The sequence below is a fragment of the Ursus maritimus genome, unplaced genomic scaffold, assembly GCF_017311325.1.
Source record: "Ursus maritimus isolate PB19 unplaced genomic scaffold, ASM1731132v1 scaffold_13, whole genome shotgun sequence".
NCBI classification, from domain to species: Eukaryota; Metazoa; Chordata; class Mammalia; order Carnivora; family Ursidae; genus Ursus; species Ursus maritimus.
Genome location: NW_024423675.1, coordinates 20,412,978 through 20,430,391, shown reverse-complemented (window position 1 = coordinate 20,430,391; position 17,414 = coordinate 20,412,978). Strand labels below are relative to the sequence as shown.

Sequence of the window (17,414 nt, the reverse complement as noted above, 5' to 3'; positions counted from 1 at the left end):
GTTCAATGTTATAAATATACCCGAAGTGTTTATCCACTCACGTGTTCATGAATACTGGCTATTCATTCCCAATATCACACACACGATCAACATGTTTACTTACAAATGCTTCATTAAAGCAACAATTAAAACATGCTAAGTAGCACACTTTCATGTACTTTTATATGATAATAAATAGTGAATAGCTGTTATTATTTCAATATGGTAAAAATAGAACAGTTGGTTTACAAAATTGATACTGCAGGATTCAGGTCAGATTTTTACTTGATATTATTGCCTTTAGCAAATTACATGGAAATGTCCTAAACTGTCTGATTATACTTTAACCAGAGAGAATGCATGGCAGTTTTCCCAGACTTGTGGTAGCTGCTTCCTTTATAAGCATCAGAATGAGCTTTATTTTAAACAAATTCAGAAACTGATTTTCTTCAGCACATAAATTCTGATTTCTATTTCAAATACATACATTTTACCCTTCATGTTGTATGTTACAAATGATGCCAGTTTTGACCACAGAGCAGTAACTAGGATTCCATATCTTCCATATCTTATGGTAAATGGCGGAGGCAGAAATTCCTGAGTCACAATGTAATGAGAGGGTTCTGAGATCCTACCATAGCTTTTAAACTTCCTTCCATGCCTCAATTAACATGACCTAAAAATAAAATTATTACCAATTATGCTAGTTTAGCCAGCAGTCAAATTTTAAAATTTTTCTGTTTTTGCCCAGCAATAAAAAAAGATGTTTTTTGTTCTTCCTACTTCAAAACATTTTTTTGTAGGTTGTTGAAATTTTTCCTTTCCATTCAGGGCTGCTGATAGAGTTAAAATAATCTAGAATAGTTAATTATCCCACTCAGACAAAGTAGGGGGGAAGAAAAAAGATTGGTTGACTTATGGATCAGTTTCTTTCCTTGTCCTCAAAAAATTATGTGAGCACATTAAATTTACATTTTTTAAGTAACTGAAAAGTCTTAAGTTCTGCACTTAACCATCAGAACACACTAGGCATTTAAAAAATATTTGTCAAATAAACAAATGTTGAATTAAACCTGGGATTTTCACTCTCCATCTTGTTACTTGTGAAAAAACATTTCTCTATTAACGTAAAAATACTATTTGGATATCCATTTTTCAGGAAAGCTTTTCAAAGGATAGAATTTTATTTCAAACTCTATTATGCCATTGGCTCTGGTCTTTAAGTGGATAATACGCTCCAGCAAGGCTGGGGGTCCGCTCCATTCCCCAAGTGAGCTGTGAAGGAGGCACCAACGGCCCAGTCCTAGCTTCAGCTCATGCTGAGTTCACATGGGAAGGGTCACCACAACTTGTGTCATAGCAAAGGCCCCGACCAGTAACTGTGTAGAGAACATGATGGGGAGGGTTGGCTCCCTTCCCCTTACTGGGATGCTTTCCAGGAGTAGGAGCAGGTGGAATTCTACTCAAGGGCTTTACCTGGTGTGGCAGAGTCACTGAGCGATTCCCCTCTGTCCTGCCATCACTGCCAGTCTTGAAGCGACAAGCCTCAGGTCCTTAAGTTCCACAGCAACATTCTATTAAAACAATCGTTAACATAGTTATTTAATTTTCACACATTTTTTGAGGTGAACACACTTTAAATTTGTAAGTCAAGGGCTGCCTATACCTATATATTAACTTAAAAAGTTAATTAAGCTTTAAAGTTCTCCCACAATCACAGAATTTTGGGTAAAAAAAGGTTACAACTCTACGAATTTTCTTTCTTATTGCTTACAGAATTTAAGAAAAATTTATCATATATCTAAGAACAATGACAAATACTACTTTGTCAAAACTCTGAATCCTTACTTTGGGCAGATTTCTATGCCATGTAACTTTCTGTAAAATTAATGGATTGCTTCTTAATTACCCTGAAATGAATACGGAGCATCAGTGAAATTATAAGGACTCATTTGTACAAAAGTGCTTTATTTGCATTTCACAAGGTTTCAGAGGTTTTACTCAGTTGCAATTTAACAAGCTAAAAGTAACTGCTACGGATATGTCTTAATTGCTCAGTTTAGCTCTGAAACCTCAAATACTCAGCAACTGCAGCTTAAGAAAATCTTGACCGTTAATGCTCATATCTCTCCGTGATTCCCAGAATTTTACAAAGTTATTGAATGAAAACTTTTAGTGAATTCCTCTTCCACCACTTCCTTCTGTGTTTTTGAGTTTGGAAGTAAATCTTACCTTATGCTAGAAATGGCACTTCCTGAAAATACTAGCCTAATTCACCACCATACAATTCTCTTTGCTTAACCTTACACACACACACACACACACACACACACACACACACGCACCACTTTCCACAAAATCTTGGTCAATCTGTAGAAGGTTTGAGATTAATATTTATTTAAAGACTACAAAAATAAGCATGAATTCCTTTCCTTTCATCACCAACACTTACGGGCACATATATGCCAGTTAATGTGCTAGGAGGCCCTAGGAGTAGAGCTATACTGAGACAAGGTCCCTCCCTGCACACACTAGAGAAGAAAAGCCATGTCAACAATGGCACAGGTCATAAAGACCACCACAGAGGTCTGTATAAGATGCTGTGAGGGGAAGGGTCAGATCCAAAGCCTTCTCGAAGACGGTATTTTTAATGATCACACTGGTAGTTTGAATGAAATACTAGCCAAACAGCACAAGAAAATGTGCTGACCTTTATTCCTCAGCAATGTACTTCCTTTTACATTATTAAAGTACTTCCTTTTGCATTATTAATTTTCTTGGCACACTTGTTTTTAGCTACAGTAACGATAAACCAAAGGTAGAGAAATGTTCAAAATTTTGTTCTAATGGAGACTTTATAGCTTATCTTTTTAAACAGCCCAGTTGAGTGAAATATGAAACAGAACACAATTTGGAAATATTTTAATGACCTACCATTTATTGTCTTTTCTAGATGAAAACTTTTCAATTCCTCATAATAAAAGGGGAATTCTTGGAATGGCCAACAAAGGCCGTCACAGCAACGGGTCACAGTTCTACATCACACTACAACCAACGCCCTACCTAGACAGAAAATACGTGGCTTTTGGGTATGTACCTTGTAAGTTTGTCTATATAATAAATATATATGGCTCGGGGAGCCGGGTGGCTCAGTCGGTTAAGCGCCTGACTCTTGATTTTGGCTCAGGTCATGATCTCAGGGTTGTGAGATTGAGCCCCAAGTTGGGCTCCACGCTCACCATGGAGTCTGCTTGTCCCTCTCTCTCTTGCTCCTCCCCCTGCTCATGCTCTCTCTCTCTCTCTCTCTCCAAATAAATAAAATCTTTTTTAAAAATGTGGCCCACATAGTTTATGGGTAACTGAAGATATAATTTAAGAGCCAAAATAATACAAATACAAACATTTAGAATAAATATTTCATAAGAAGTTTGCTATCTATAAAAAACACAGAAACCATTAAGGTACAGCCATTATAATGTTCTGACTATCCATTCACCATCCTTCTATCTTCAGCCTCAAGGATATTGTCATTCTTATTTACTCTAAATAATACCACAGTGTTTAATCACGTAGATATATTTAGATGCGGAAGAGAGGTGTAGCCATTGAAGTGCCTGCCCACGAACACTGTGAAGAGATATATGAAAACTATCCAACTTACAAGTAACTTTTTTTAACTGAACAATTTAAAATATGGAAACACCTCAGGTAATAATGATTAGAATATTACTAGCAAGTTGCTTATAGGCGTGTGGACCTAAAATGGATGACGGATATACTCTTCATCACTCCAGTGTTTATGTCTCCATTTGATTAGTGGAGTGAATATAAGCTGAAGTTTACTTGGTCTTCCCTGAAATGCTGCAGAGTGTTAGAATTTTTCTGAGTAAGTATTAGATTATTCCAGCCACTCCACGGGGATAATTACTGACTCTTAATCCCATGAAGAAATTTCATAGCAGTTTTAATTTAAACCACAATTATCCCTTCAGTGTAATGCAAGTGGTATTTCTAGACTGAAAAAGCAGAAACTGTATTTTCATCCAAAGGAGATTTCTTTAAAAAGACGATTTTATATTAATAGATGCATAACCTAAAATGCTGTGTTATCTTCTATTTTCCCTGGTCCTAATAAACTGTATTCTGATTTTGAAAACACATTCTTCAATTATTTTAAAATCCAAATAATACTCACAATTTCTTGGATCATTTCAATATCCTCCTGTCATCTTAACCACATGATTAGGTGATCCTTCATATCTTTCCAAAAGGTACTCTTCTCAAACACAAACATGACTACTTTAAAATGTTTAATGTCTCCTTCTTCACCATCTCCACCCCCAGATGCAAATAGCCTAAAGTCTAGAGCGGCATTCTGGTCCCACATCTATTTCAGCTTTCACTTCTGTTAGCCTCCTGACAACTAGCATTTTATTAGGCACCTACTATATGCCAGTCATGGTGCTCAGTCCTGGGGAAAGAGTGAAGAGGCACAAATTCTGCCCTTTAGGGAATCTATAGTGTGTTAGAAAACCAACACCTGTAAGTCAGTGAGACATAAGCTGTGCCAGTTCTGTAGAGAGTGCACAGGGGACACAGGAGAGAGAGGGAGGATGACAGCCTCCCACTCCTCTAGTAAAAGCAGACACCGATCCCCAGAGGATGGCAGTGGAGTGGAGGACGTGGTCTCCTTCTGACGACTGTTATTTTCCATGTGATTCGCCTTCCTCCAGGAGACTCTTGCTCACTCAGTTTCATTCTCACCACCACACTGGTCTTAGGGGGGGGGGCACTGCACCTCTTTTATTGTTCTAGCCCAAGTATGATCTCAATCGACCCCTTAAATTATCCAAATCAGAGCTGAGTCTGGCTGAAATATGTAAGCGAGACCTTAAAGAACACTAGGGAGAAGCAGAAAGGTGATACCATAATAGGCAAGTAGATATTCTGACAAAATGTAACTCCTTCAGGGGTACCATCTTTCCCCACTGCAGGGCTGCCTCTGGTGTTAAACGCTTTCTTTTCCTAACATCTCAGAGCGTCCCCAGGTTTATCTGAGCTTCTGGTATCCCCGACAGGGTTAGCAAGGTCGAGAGAGAGACAGACCCTCCTTTGAGCCCTAGTTTCTGGTACATGAACCTGTCCCTTCAGATGGATGACACTAGGAATGTCCTTCAGGGGAGACTGTCTCGCCCAATGGTTTCATAGGGAGAGAATGTCAAAACACAACCCTGTAAGATCTCCATTCATACATGCATAGGTAGAAGGGGCATATGTTGGGGACAGTGGTGGGGGGAATTAATTTCATTACAGGGGACTCCCAAATGGGGGGTCATAGAAAGCTTCATGAGAAGGTGAGATGCGTATTGAAATTCAAGTAGAAGTTAGCCAGACAAGGCTGAAATCAAAATGAGTAAAATCAAATTTTAGGAAGAGTGACGAGCCTTTGCAGAGGGGCCCTAAGGAATAAGGAGAGCCTCTTATCGACAAGTCATTTGGTCTGAGTAGAACTTAGCACCCCAGGGGTGAATGGAGAGAGAGAGGAAGGTGCAGAGGAGGAGACGGTCAGGCCCAGGTCCCAAAGGGCTATAAGTGCCATACTGCTCAGCAGGGACCCCCCACCAAAAGGGGATAGGAAGCCATGGAGGAATTAATTGGGAGCAACACGACCAGGTTCTCTTTTTGAAAAAATTCTTTTCAGCAGAAGTGAGGAATTGACTGGCAAAGGATGAAAATGAAATTGGAAAGGCCAGTTAAGAAGCGATGATAATAGTGCCATGAATGAAGTCCTGGCCCAAGGCACTGGCACTACAGAGAAGCGAGGGATAAACGGGAAGATTCAGGAGATACTTAGAAGTTAAATTCAACCAGACTCTATTGCCCATTTCGATGGTGGTGGTGAGGTCATGGGAGGAGTATCGAGCAGTGGTGTGTAACAGAATCTTCTGCAGTGATGCAAACGTACTAGTCTGTGCTGTCCAGCACGGCAGCTGCTAGCCGCATGCAGCCACTGAGCACTCGAAATATGACCGGTACAACTGAGGAACTAATTTTACTAAATTTTAAATTTAAATACCCACCTGTGGCCAGTGGCTACCACACTGGGTAGTGACGGTCTAGAGAAACTCCCAGGATTTTAGAACTGGTTGGCTGGTTGATGCCATCCGCCAAGATCGAAAATATGAGGATATGGGAGAGAAGATCACGGATTTAGGATGGACAAGTTATGTTTCGGGTTAGGATACCTACACGTGAGGCAAGAGGCAACTCTGGGATACCACAAGTAGGTATTCAAGGGGGGCAAAGGCTGGAAATGGAGATTTGGAAACTCACCATGGCAGCTGAGCTGCGGCCAGACCAGAGTGCCATCACTCCCAGGACAGCCTCTGGGCCATTGCTTACCGTGTTCCTTTCTGCCTCCCTCTAGTCTGCCAAAACCCTGTTCAAGGCTTAAGTCAGAAACGTCCTGACTACCAGAATCAAACTGCTTCTTCGTCCTCCTTGGCACTCTGTAAAAACTTGCATCTTCTGTTCTAACACCCGTCCCGGTGGAAAGATGCACACAGTAGGTGCTCCTTCGGCATTTGTGACAGCGATCTGGAGAACAGGCTGTACATCCTCTTTGGTCAGAGATGAATCTGTCTACTTACCCCTTGCTCTTCATCCTCAGAATGTACCTGTGTCGGGCTCTGTGTCGTGGTTTCCGACTGGGACAGCCGGAGGCGGACAGAGAGACGACTAGAGCCTGAGCAGTGTCAGCACTGCCGTGTGCCTAGAAAAGTCAATGAAATGGAAGCCATGCCTTCCCCTCAGCCACTGCCTCAACTCAATCACTGGCAAAGGGAACCAGTCCAGGTTTAGAGCCCTCTCTCTAGCCCACGTTACTCCTTCAGTTGAGAGAACCATCATAAGACTAGCTCCACTCAGGGAGGTGCAGCTCGTGGCCAGCCAATGTCTACAGAGATCCAAACTCACGGCTTTGAGCTTTTCTTCACGTATTCAGTGACATTGATGAGGCGCCTACTAGGTGCTGGCAGTGTGTTAGATATTTCCTAAGTACTAAGTAAAAGCATGAGCTATGTCCTCATGGGAGAATCAGAAATTCATCCAAGCAGCATACAAACAAATGTCAAATTACCCCTGTAAACATGACGGGGAGCTTGACATAAGCAGGGAGTCATGAGGAGTGATCACTGAGCTCAGACCTGAAGGAAGACCAGGAGGTGGGGAGGCAAAGGGGAAGTGGGGGGCAGGAGCATAGCAGACAGACATGGCAGGGGAGCAACATGGGATACTGAGGTACTGCAGTCAGTCCAGCTGGGGCAGACAGCCAGGGGAGCACGCCCCCGGACAGCACTGGAGGGCAGTGGGGAGGCAGCCCGTGGCAGGCCATGTGGAGATTTTTGGTCTTTATCATAAGGATAATAGGAAATTATTGAAGTGTTTTAAACGGGAAAGTGAGGTCAGACTTGCAACATTTTTTTTGACTTGCATTTTTAATAGATCATCGCTCTGGCAGCAACGAGGATGACAGATTGAAAGGGTCCTAGAACAGATGTGGAGGGACCATGGCAAAGTGGACATATCTAGAGCTATTTATGATATTTATGACTGATGTTAATCTGATTTATAGGAAATAGCCTTACCTAAACAGGATAGGGCTCAATTTAGGAATAGAAGCTAATGTGAAAACTTATGACTAAATTTTCCATTTTTTCCTCCTATACAGGCAATTGATCGAAGGAACAGAAGTTCTTCAAAAACTAGAATTGGTTCCAACAGAGAATGAAAGACCAAAACAACGATGTATAATTATTGACAGTGGAGATCTTTATGCCTGATTTTCATAACAATATTTTCTGACAACTTATCATGCATCTGATCAGCTGTTTCTATATTTAATTAAACCGTGCTTGATAAAATTTAATTTGAAAGCTGTACAGACACTGCAGGTTGGCCCTCCCAACACCCAAACCCTCCCCATTATCCTTTCTTGCCTCTGCCACAGAGACTATAAAAGTAAAACACTTAATTTCTCACCCTCCTTTGCAGCCAGTAGTGGCCATGGGATACCATGTGGCCAGTGAGACAAGAGTAGAATTCCAGTGGTCCTGCCCTTTCCCCTCAACCAGTCTCGAATGCAGACAGGCCAGAGCCACGAAGGAAAGGCCAAGAGAACTGGAGATGTCAGCCCCAACTCTTGAGCTGCAGAACCAAGTACCTATCTCTGGACTTTTTACTGTGAGACGAATAGACTCCTGTTTATTGACATTACTATTACTTGGTTATTTTGCTACTTGTAGCCAAAACCATTCTTAATTTAGCAGCAGTACCTAATGGCCTCTCAATCCTAAAGCATTTGGAACAGAATTATGTTGTTTGTAAACTACATTTCTGCCCTAAGAAACTTGGTAAATAACCAAAATAGGCAATTGAAAAATTCATTGTAACATTTCACAGTTTACACACAGCATTCAGAAACGGGGCTATACTTTGGATATTTTTATATGACATGAAGATAATGCTTATCTCCGAGCCACACCAAACACATGAAAACCAAGGGCTTGGGTTAATCATCGCAACCCCAATGAACCCTGGTGGTTGACTCCTGAGGTGTTACTGGGGATCCTGCTTTATCAGCTGCTCCTTAATCTGAGATTCTCAAACCCATCACCTGGGGAGCTTTGAAAACACAGGCTGCAGGACGCTGTCCTTGATCTCCTGAGTCAGAGTCTCTAAGTGTGGGAAAGGGACTCCGCATTCACGTAGCTCAACCCAGAGGTTCTGGTTTAGCCAGCTGGGCACCAGTCATTTGGGAATCACTGCAAGACACAAGTAACTGGTCTCAGCCCCCTCTTTGCAGTTACTGAAATGCGTGACTAACAGAGTGAGCTCAGCTGCCTCCACCACCACCGCCATCGCGTTCGTGCTCTGCCCAAAGCCATCACGTTTTTGGGTTTTTCTTGCCCTTTGCGGAAGGTCTGTCTTCCAAGAATGATCTCTCTTTGAGCCAATCTTAAAGAGACAGGCCTCTAGTTGACCTGGGGGTTGCCAAAAGGAGGCATATGCTTTTTTTTTTACTTTCCATTTTGAAATGATTATGTATTTACAGGAAGTTGCAAAAATAGCACAGAGCAGTCCTGTGTACCGATCACCCAGGTTCCCCGATGGGCATATGTTACACAACAACTATTGTACAATATATAAACCAGGCGATTGAAATCAGTACTGTGTGTGTTATCATTTTCTCATGTGCAGATTCATATGACCCACAGTCAAGTCACGGAACTTTTCAAAAAGACCTCCCTTGGGCTACCCCTTTATAGTTACACCTACTCCCCTGCTCCCCACCACCCATCCCTACCTCCTGACAACTGAAATGTGATTTTTTCTTTTTTTTTTTTTTTAAATAACAGCTTTATTTCTATTTGGTATATGCTTTTCTACTAAGATTGGCGGTGGATGGGGAGAAAGCATACTGCCTATGTCATGTTCTCAAGTGACCCAGAGGCAGCAGAGTGTTAAGAATGCGTATTCTGGAGCCAGACAGCCTGGGTTCGAATCCTAGCCCTGACATTCCCTAGATGCATGGACTCAGGCAAGAATTTGCCTGTGCCTCTATTCATGTCAAAGCAGAGTACCTACCATATAGAGTTGTTGTGAAGGTCCAAGGACTCAATAATTCGGATGCAGGATCTAGAATAGGACCTTTTAACGCTACATGCACTCATTAAATGTATGCTCAATAAACTGCTGGTGTACAACCTTCAGGGGTTGGCCTGGGAAGTTGTATTTTTAAAAAGCTCCTCAATGACTGTGATTAATAACAAGATTTGGGAAACATTAAAGAGGAGATAGTTCCTCTTCCTCTATTCTGAAGAGTTTCGGCCAACCCGAGAGGTAAGCTATTTGCATGAAGTCTCCAGATCCTCTCTCTGGGCCTTTGGATGGGTTCCTCTGGTCATCCTGGTGACATGTCAAAGGGTGGCTTGCCACAGGGCCTCTCACCAACTAATGAAGCATGTGATGAACGAAACTGATGCTTTGCAGAGATCCTGGTTAAAACTAACAAGCATTAGTCATGTAATAACAAGCAGCAGAGCAATTCTTACTTGCATGAGCCCGTACACGAGGGAATTCAGCATTTTATCTGATACTGTGAAAGAACTGAGATGTTTGCATGGGTGTAAGAAACGGATTCCAGCTGCCTTTTTCAACTTACCTGCAATGGAAAGGTAGAACTCTACCAACCGTCTAAAGGATGGCAAGTTCCCGGTCCCTTTGTCCGCTCCCACTTCCTACTCTCAGGCTGTGTAGACACTTTAATCACAGATCTGTATATGCAGTCATTCTTATTACCACCATTTAAAGGTATACACAGTGATACTTCCACATTAGAATGTATTCTGTATCAGATGGTATGTATGTTTAACCATGTCATTTGAAGAAAAATGACTCAAGGATTCAAAAGCTTATCCCAATTAACTCCAAATATAAGACTTTGATTTAACCAAATTGAAAGACTCTGATTTGATTAAACAGAAGGAACTCTAGACTTTTCCACATCTACAAATATGAAAGTAAAGGCATTCTCATGATTTATACAAAATATTCTGTGATCTTCCCCTAATTGCTGATATGGCAAAGTCAAACTCATATCCTATAACTTAAACTAAGTCATGTTAATAAGGGAAGCATAGTATCTGGATGTTTTTCTTATTTTGGGAGATTTGAGATAAACATTTAAAACTCTATCTAATGAATGTTTGCCCCAACTGCAAATCATGCCCCTTATTTGTTAATGAATGAATAGTGTGGCAACCTCAGGATTCCATATTCTGAGTTTTCGCACCTTATACATACCTGAAATTAGGAGTGTTTTAGTCCCAGTTACCCAGCAACATAGCAATTAAATAACTTATTCTTTCACCTTCCTCATCTGTAGAAAGAAGAGATAGAAGTAAAGACGCTGTTAGTTCTGTTTGACTCTACGACTTAAGAGATTCTCTAACTTTATGAAATCAATAATAGTACTAGTTACTTTGGGTTTCAATTTCATTAGTAAAATGGGGGTACGTCTATCTCACAGTGGTCTGAGGGCTGAGATAATATGTAAAGACACTTCTGATGATGCTTGACACGTACCAACTACTCAAGAAAAATTAACTTCCCTTCTGGAATGTTAACCCACAAAAACCAGTCAACCTGCCACTGACCGAAAGAATGTCATCATCACTTCAGGAAACACCAAGTCCCTCTTATGCTCAGTCTTAGTATTGTCACGAACATCACATTAATTTTCAATTGACTGAATTTATTCAGAAGTATATCCTCAAAATTAAAATGGATTTCCACTACACCTAGTGAGATGCTCTCCTCGTTTTTTAAAACTACTATGTTGATTATATTATCCACCACCCTCCCTAAAATGGAATCTCGACTTGGCCAATCTAGTCAGTCCATATCTCAAATAAATTTTATATATCATACAAAATATCTGTAACAAACTCGATAGTAACATATGCAACATAAAGTACAAAGTTTGGTATTTGATTAGAGGGCTCTGAAAACGTGATAAAGCATAGGTTCTTTTACTTCGGTGTGCATGAGAAATGCTTGAGCCTATCAACAAAATACATTCCTGAGCCTCATCCCAATTTCTGATTCAGTGGGTCTGGAGTGGGCCAGAGGATCTGCATTTTTAACATGTTCCAAGTGGTGCTGATGCTGCTGGTCTGGAGACCACACATTAAGAACCACCGGGATGCAGGGCGCCTGGGTGGTGCAGTCGTTAAGTGTCTGCCTTTCGGCTCAGGGCGTGATCCCGGCGTTATGGGATCGAGCCCCACATCAGGCTCCTCCACTATGAGCCTGCTTCTTCCTCTCCCACTCCCCCTGCTTGTGTTCCCTCTCTCGCTGGCTGTCTCTGTCTCTGTCAAATAAATAAATAAAATCTTAAAAAAAAAAAAAAAAAAAGAACCACCGGGATGTGTTAAAGACATAGATGGGGCGCCTGGGTGGCTCAGTTGGTTAAGCACCCAACTCCTGATTTCAGCTCAGGTCATGATCTCAGGATTGTGAGGTCGGGCCCTGTGTCAGGCCCTGCAGGAGGGTGGAGTCCGCTTGGGATTCTCTCTCTCCCTCTCCCACTGCCCCTCCCCTTGCTTGCAAACGGTGTGAGCGCACGCACTCTCTCAAATAAACAAAATCTTAAAAAAAAAAAAAGATTCGAGATCTGTGGCATGCACGTACGTGCAAGAAAAGTTATAAAATACAAAATGTGACAACAGAATGAGGAAAAATGATGAGACAAGAAACTGATTTCATCAAGGCAGCATAGACATATGTAAACGTTGACCAATCAGAAGGGACAGCAATGAGAGGCCTGGTTCAGGGTCCTGGAGCTCCTGCTGGACTGGGAGTGAGCCCTCCAGCTGCAGGAGAGGCAACAAGGAAGAGGGGTCTTAGGTCAGGGGGACTGGGACACTTGGGCTGCTCAGGGCATTGCCCTCTAGCAGTCAGGACAAAATCCCTTGAATATTTTGATAACCAGAATGTTCACTTGGGAGTGTTCTGGCTGAAGATCAGCTCTCCAAGGCGGGATGAGGAAGAACACAACAATACCTGGGCAGAGGGGGAAGTAGTAGTAATGCACGGTATCCGAAAGCTGCCTGGGGTGTAGTTTAGCTTGAACTTGGGTAGCTCCTAAGGGATATGTTAGAAGAGCGGATTCCTTCTGTCTTCTAACAGGCTAAGAGAGAGAACGGAAAAAACTCCAGCAGACCCAGGGTTTGAAGCAGAGAAGAAATAAAAATAAATACATTTCAGGTGCCCGCCTAGACAGAATCTACATCCAAGAGTTCTGCATTTGTACCTTGCCCTTATGTATATTTGTAAAACAAAACGAAAACTTTACGAAATGTTTTGCTTGATGTCATCTTGTAGATGAGTCACTATTAAGAACTGCACAATTCAGGGGCGCCTGGGTGGCACAGCGGTTAAGCGTCTGCCTTCGGCTCAGGGCGTGATCCCGGTGTTCTGGGATCGAGCCCCACATCAGGCTCCTCTGCTATGAGCCTGCTTCTTCCTCTCCCACTCCCCCTGACTGTGTTCCCTCTCTCGCTGGCTGTCTCTCTGTCGAATAAATAAATAAAATCTTAAAAAAAAAAAAAAAAGAACTGCACAATTCAGGAGGCTAGGTCTCCACAGGTTATAATGTAAAGACGTCTTCTCAAACTCTGAAACACATGTACACGTGGATCTCAAAAAAAGACGCAGATTATCTATCATTTGGGAGGTCTGAGGTGAGGCCCAAGATTCTGCATCTCTAACAAACTTTCAGGTGATATGAATGTACCAGTTCATGAACCACATCTTGAGAAGAGTAAAGCTGTGGTTTTCAACCTACATTGCAGATTAAAAACACCTGGAGAGAGGTCCCTGGGTGGCTCGGCTGAGAGACTGCCTTGGTCTCGGGTCGTGCACCCGGAGTCCCGGGATCGAGTCCTGCATCAGGGTCCTGGCTTGGTAGGGAGCCTACTTCTCCCACTCACCCTCTCCCCTCTCATGAGCCCTTTTTCTCTCACTCACTCACTCTCTCTCAAATACATAAATAAGAACTCTTTAAAAATAAAAACACCTGGAGAGTTTTTAAAAATCCTGACGCCCAGGCATTTTTCCAAAGTAATTAAATTGGTACCTTAGCATCAGGATTTTTCAAAATTTCCCAGGTGATTTCTGTGTTCAGCCAAGATCGAGAACAACTGCTCTTAAGTGTAATGCTCCCTTCTGAAACTCTAAAACACTTATGGGAGAAATATCCCCAAAGTGAAGAGCTTCCTAATGATAGTATCTTTAGGATTTTATAATCAATCCAATCACAGTGTTAAGAGTAAGAACGTGAATCCACAATTTCAGTTCACTATTAATCTTTGATTTATTACAATCCTGTTTGTTGACACTTATTTAAATATTACAATGTTTAATATACGTTGTTAAAACCGTGTTATAGATGCCATTCCTCGCTCTGGAACGGTGAAGTGACCTTGGAAGTCCTCCCCTGAGCTAGCTCAACAGATGCCACATAAAATTAAAAAAGCCAATGCTTTTCTAGTCTTAAATAAAGAGAATGAAATGTCCTTTTATAAAGACTATAAAAATCTGAAGACTAGAGTTGAACACCCATATGACAAATTATAAAACAACGTCCTCCACAATGGGGCGTATTCATCCTAGGGTGTAAACAAGATGATTTATGGGGGTATGGGCAGAAAACAGAACTTCTATTATGTTTTTAACCTTAAAAAAACACAAAAGTTGACTAGCGCCTTCCTTTGTCTGGGTGTCAGAGGGACATGTGCATACTGTGGAAGCCATACCCTGAGAAGAGGAAACGGTTCACTGAAGGCTCATAATGGGACCTCATTTAAGCGCCTGGCTGCACTCTCAATTCTTCTGGCCATAGGTTGGATCAAAATTTGTGTCTCTTGTTTACATCAAGCGAACAGCCAGCTAGCGTAATCAAAGAACAAATACTGATAGTCATGAGGGTACAAAAGGGCCCCACTGATTAGCTTCTAGAAAGTTTTAAAGCCTTCAAATGGAGGCAAAAAAAAAAGACGTTTATAAAGCCAACTTTTTTCGTGTTTTCATAACAAAGCAGATCCCATAAAAGCAATTAATGTTCGTATGTTATTAAGGTAAATGTGGATAATTAAGCTTGCGCGATAAATACAAATAACTTAAATAACCTGGCATTAAAAAACAACTTTTATCATCTAATTTTTACTCCTTAATATAAGCATGGCTGCGATTGTGAAGATTTTGTGAGGCTGGACATCAGATGGCGCTCACCTATCCTAAAAGCCTGAGCAGTGACAGTTAAGGGGCATTTCAAAATCCAGTCCTTAAGTCAAGCATCGTGTTTCGGTCAAGTTACTTTTCCTGAGTCTCGGTTTCCTCACCTGTAAAGTGGTGGTGGGAACGGAGAAGATGGATTTCCAACCCAGCTCGTCTCTGATTCTCTGTAGTGGTGGCGTTGACTGACTGCGGCTGCCGCTGATTGAAATAGCAAGAAATTCGGAAAACACAGGTTGGGAAAGTGGGCTAGAGGTACACGGTATACAGCTCTGACTGGAGGGTTGGAGACCGCTTTCGGTGTTTTGGCCGCTCACACTAAGTGGGCGGCGGAGCAGAAACTCAACCACGTGGCTTCATTTCCCTGGGGAATCCCAACTTAGGGTTACTTCCAGAAAATTCAAGGGAGAGCAGCGCGGGTCCTACTCAAGATCTGTGCAAGCACCTTCGGGAATGCGGGAACACACCACAAACTTAATTCACGGGCTGGTTCTAAACGCACCCCACGGAAACCAACGCCTGGCGGACTCGAGTCCTGGAGGCGAAGTCCGGAAAGTCACGTGGGGCCGCGGATTTACGGCCTCCCTGGTCGCTCGGGTGGACGCCAGCGCCACCTCATGTAGGTTGCTCCATCCAAGCCCGGGTGGGAGCTTTCCCTATCGCAGGAACTAGAACAGCCCAGCTGAATCTTGGGTGGTAATCTGAGGGCAAAGAAAATAGTTTCCTGCGTCTGGCGAGCCTCCTCGCTACATTTCGTTCGCTGTGAAGGACAGCCTCTCTCGATTTCCTCTCGCTGTCCCTGCTCCCCCTCCCGTAGCAGTGCAGTTGGTATCGTCCGCGGCCCGCCCCCGCCCCGCCTCGCCCCGCCCCCGCACGCCGTGGCCTGGGACCCCTCACGTGACCCCGGCGCGCTTTCGTGGGGGCCAGACTCTCCGAGGCGGTGCCGCAGGGGACAGAGGGACGGACGGAGCGGAGTGCGCCGCAGCTTTCGCCAGAACACCAGCGCGGAGAACGTGATGTCGGGGCTCTCCCGCCAGCTGCCTTGGGCCGCCGCCTGCCTGGCCGTGCTCTGTGTGCTGACTGCGGCTCAGAGCCCCACCCCGACCCCGAACACGACTGTGATCACGACTCCAGCGACCACCAACAAGACAGTTCCGACGACGGTGACGACTTCTGCGCCGGTCACCAGTCCAGCACAAGGTGGGCGCCAGCCCAACGGGCCTCCTATACTCGCCCGCCCGCCGCGCCGCCCGCCGCGCCGCCCGCCCTGCCCGCGGTGCGCGCGGGGCCGGGGCCGGGACGGGCCGCGCTCCAGCAACATGGCGGCCGGTCCGAGTCCAGCCCGGGCCGGGATCGGAGTGGCGGGGGTGGGGGAGCGCCCCGGAGAGCAGGGGCGGCCGAGCCTCGGTGGCCGTTGGGCTCTTTGCCACCCCAAAGTGTCCCACGCCGAGGTGCTTTTAAAAAGTGCCTCGTAATCCCCAGTCTCACTTCAGCTTGGGAAGAGGGGACGTGGCTTCCTCCCGCGGTGGTGGCAGTGTGGTTGATCGTGGGGCGAGGCGAGGCGACTCGCCTCCAAAGTTGGCGATCAGGTCGAACTCCCTCTCTTTGGGGTTAGTCATTTGCCCATCCAGGTCTTGTCTGCGAAAGGGGGCTTCTCCGGGAGTTGGCAAAAGAGGGAAAGAAACTGAAGACATTAATGCTTGCCAGTGTCTCAGACTTGGGTCTGAGAAAATAAGTTGCCTGCGATCTAACTCTGTTGATTTTGCGGATAGGTGTGGGGTATATTTGAGGTTTGGGCATTTGGTTAATTAAACTTTAAACTTACTATGTGCAAAGGAAGAAAAGTACCCATTCGTGTACCCGATGCTTCATAGATTCTTTTTGGTATTTTATGCTAAACTAGAAGATAGGTGGTGAAATCTAGGAGGAAGATGGAGATAAAGTAACTGCCGGGAGCGTAGGTTTAGTTGATTGTGAAGCTGGCATTGGAACCTAGGTCTGTCGATTTTTTAAAACCGATCGGGAACACACCCTTTGTTAAGCTGTGCAGTGGATTTGGGTACTGGAGGCGGACGCTGAGTCTTACAGCAGAGATTGGCAGTGCTGTGACAACACAAAAGAGAGAGGGGAAGATAAATTTGAGGTGAAAAAGAACCCTGGGTACTTAAAACCTGAAATCTAGTGTGATTTTTTACTCTAGTTAATATTGAGTAAGGAGTAGCTGGCATCTTGACCGAAGAATTGCTGAAGTGTCAGGATTTTTACCTTGGCTTACCCCCCTCCTCCCATTACTGTTTTGAAGTGTCTTCCCTTGGTTTTCGTGTTTTATAGAAGTTTAATAAAATGTCTAATTAGTATTCAGAAAGATGTAATAGTGAAATTCAAAAATTGTTAGTTGAGGAAAGTACATTGCAATACAATACTGGACATTCTAACTGCACTGTTTTTAAGATGATGGAGCACAGTATATTTTGTCTTCTGCTTATTTGGCAGTTTCTTCCCAGAATTGTAGTTTTTGGAGTGTTTTTCCAAAGAGAAGCTCAGAGATAACCAAGTTAATTGTCTTTTTGTAATTGAAA

At 43.5% G+C, this 17,414-nt stretch overlaps 2 protein-coding genes and 1 long non-coding RNA gene across 5 annotated transcripts in view; 2 read left to right on the top strand and 1 right to left on the bottom strand.

Annotated features, from left to right (window-relative positions):
* Positions 1-9,266, top strand: part of PPIL6 (peptidylprolyl isomerase like 6) — a 33,539-nt gene extending 24,273 nt beyond the window's left edge. For both annotated transcript variants that reach the window (XM_040627620.1, XM_008706255.2), the window contains 2 exons: positions 2,933-3,068; positions 7,709-9,266. In XM_040627620.1, the coding sequence (XP_040483554.1) occupies positions 2,933-3,068; positions 7,709-7,820 (248 nt within the window). In that variant the 3' untranslated portion in view covers positions 7,821-9,266. The remainder of the gene's footprint in view (positions 1-2,932; positions 3,069-7,708) is intronic.
* A 105-nt stretch (positions 9,267-9,371) lies between these two features.
* On the bottom strand, positions 9,372-15,632 carry LOC121102262. 2 transcript variants are annotated; one of them, XR_005834315.1, is made up of 3 exons: positions 14,943-15,632; positions 12,604-12,730; positions 9,372-10,918 (listed from the first exon to the last, which is right to left on the bottom strand). It is a non-coding gene; the product is annotated as an uncharacterized LOC121102262 (long non-coding RNA). The 2 variants fall into 2 exon arrangements; XR_005834314.1 differs by lacking the exon at positions 12,604-12,730.
* Positions 15,633-15,731: 99 nt separating this feature from the next.
* The window catches only part of CD164 (CD164 molecule), a 15,758-nt gene continuing 14,075 nt past the window's right edge, over positions 15,732-17,414 (top strand). Inside the window, exon 1 of the mRNA XM_040627617.1 lies at positions 15,732-16,035. Coding sequence (XP_040483551.1) covers positions 15,852-16,035 — 184 coding nt within the window. The 5' untranslated portion in view covers positions 15,732-15,851. The remainder of the gene's footprint in view (positions 16,036-17,414) is intronic.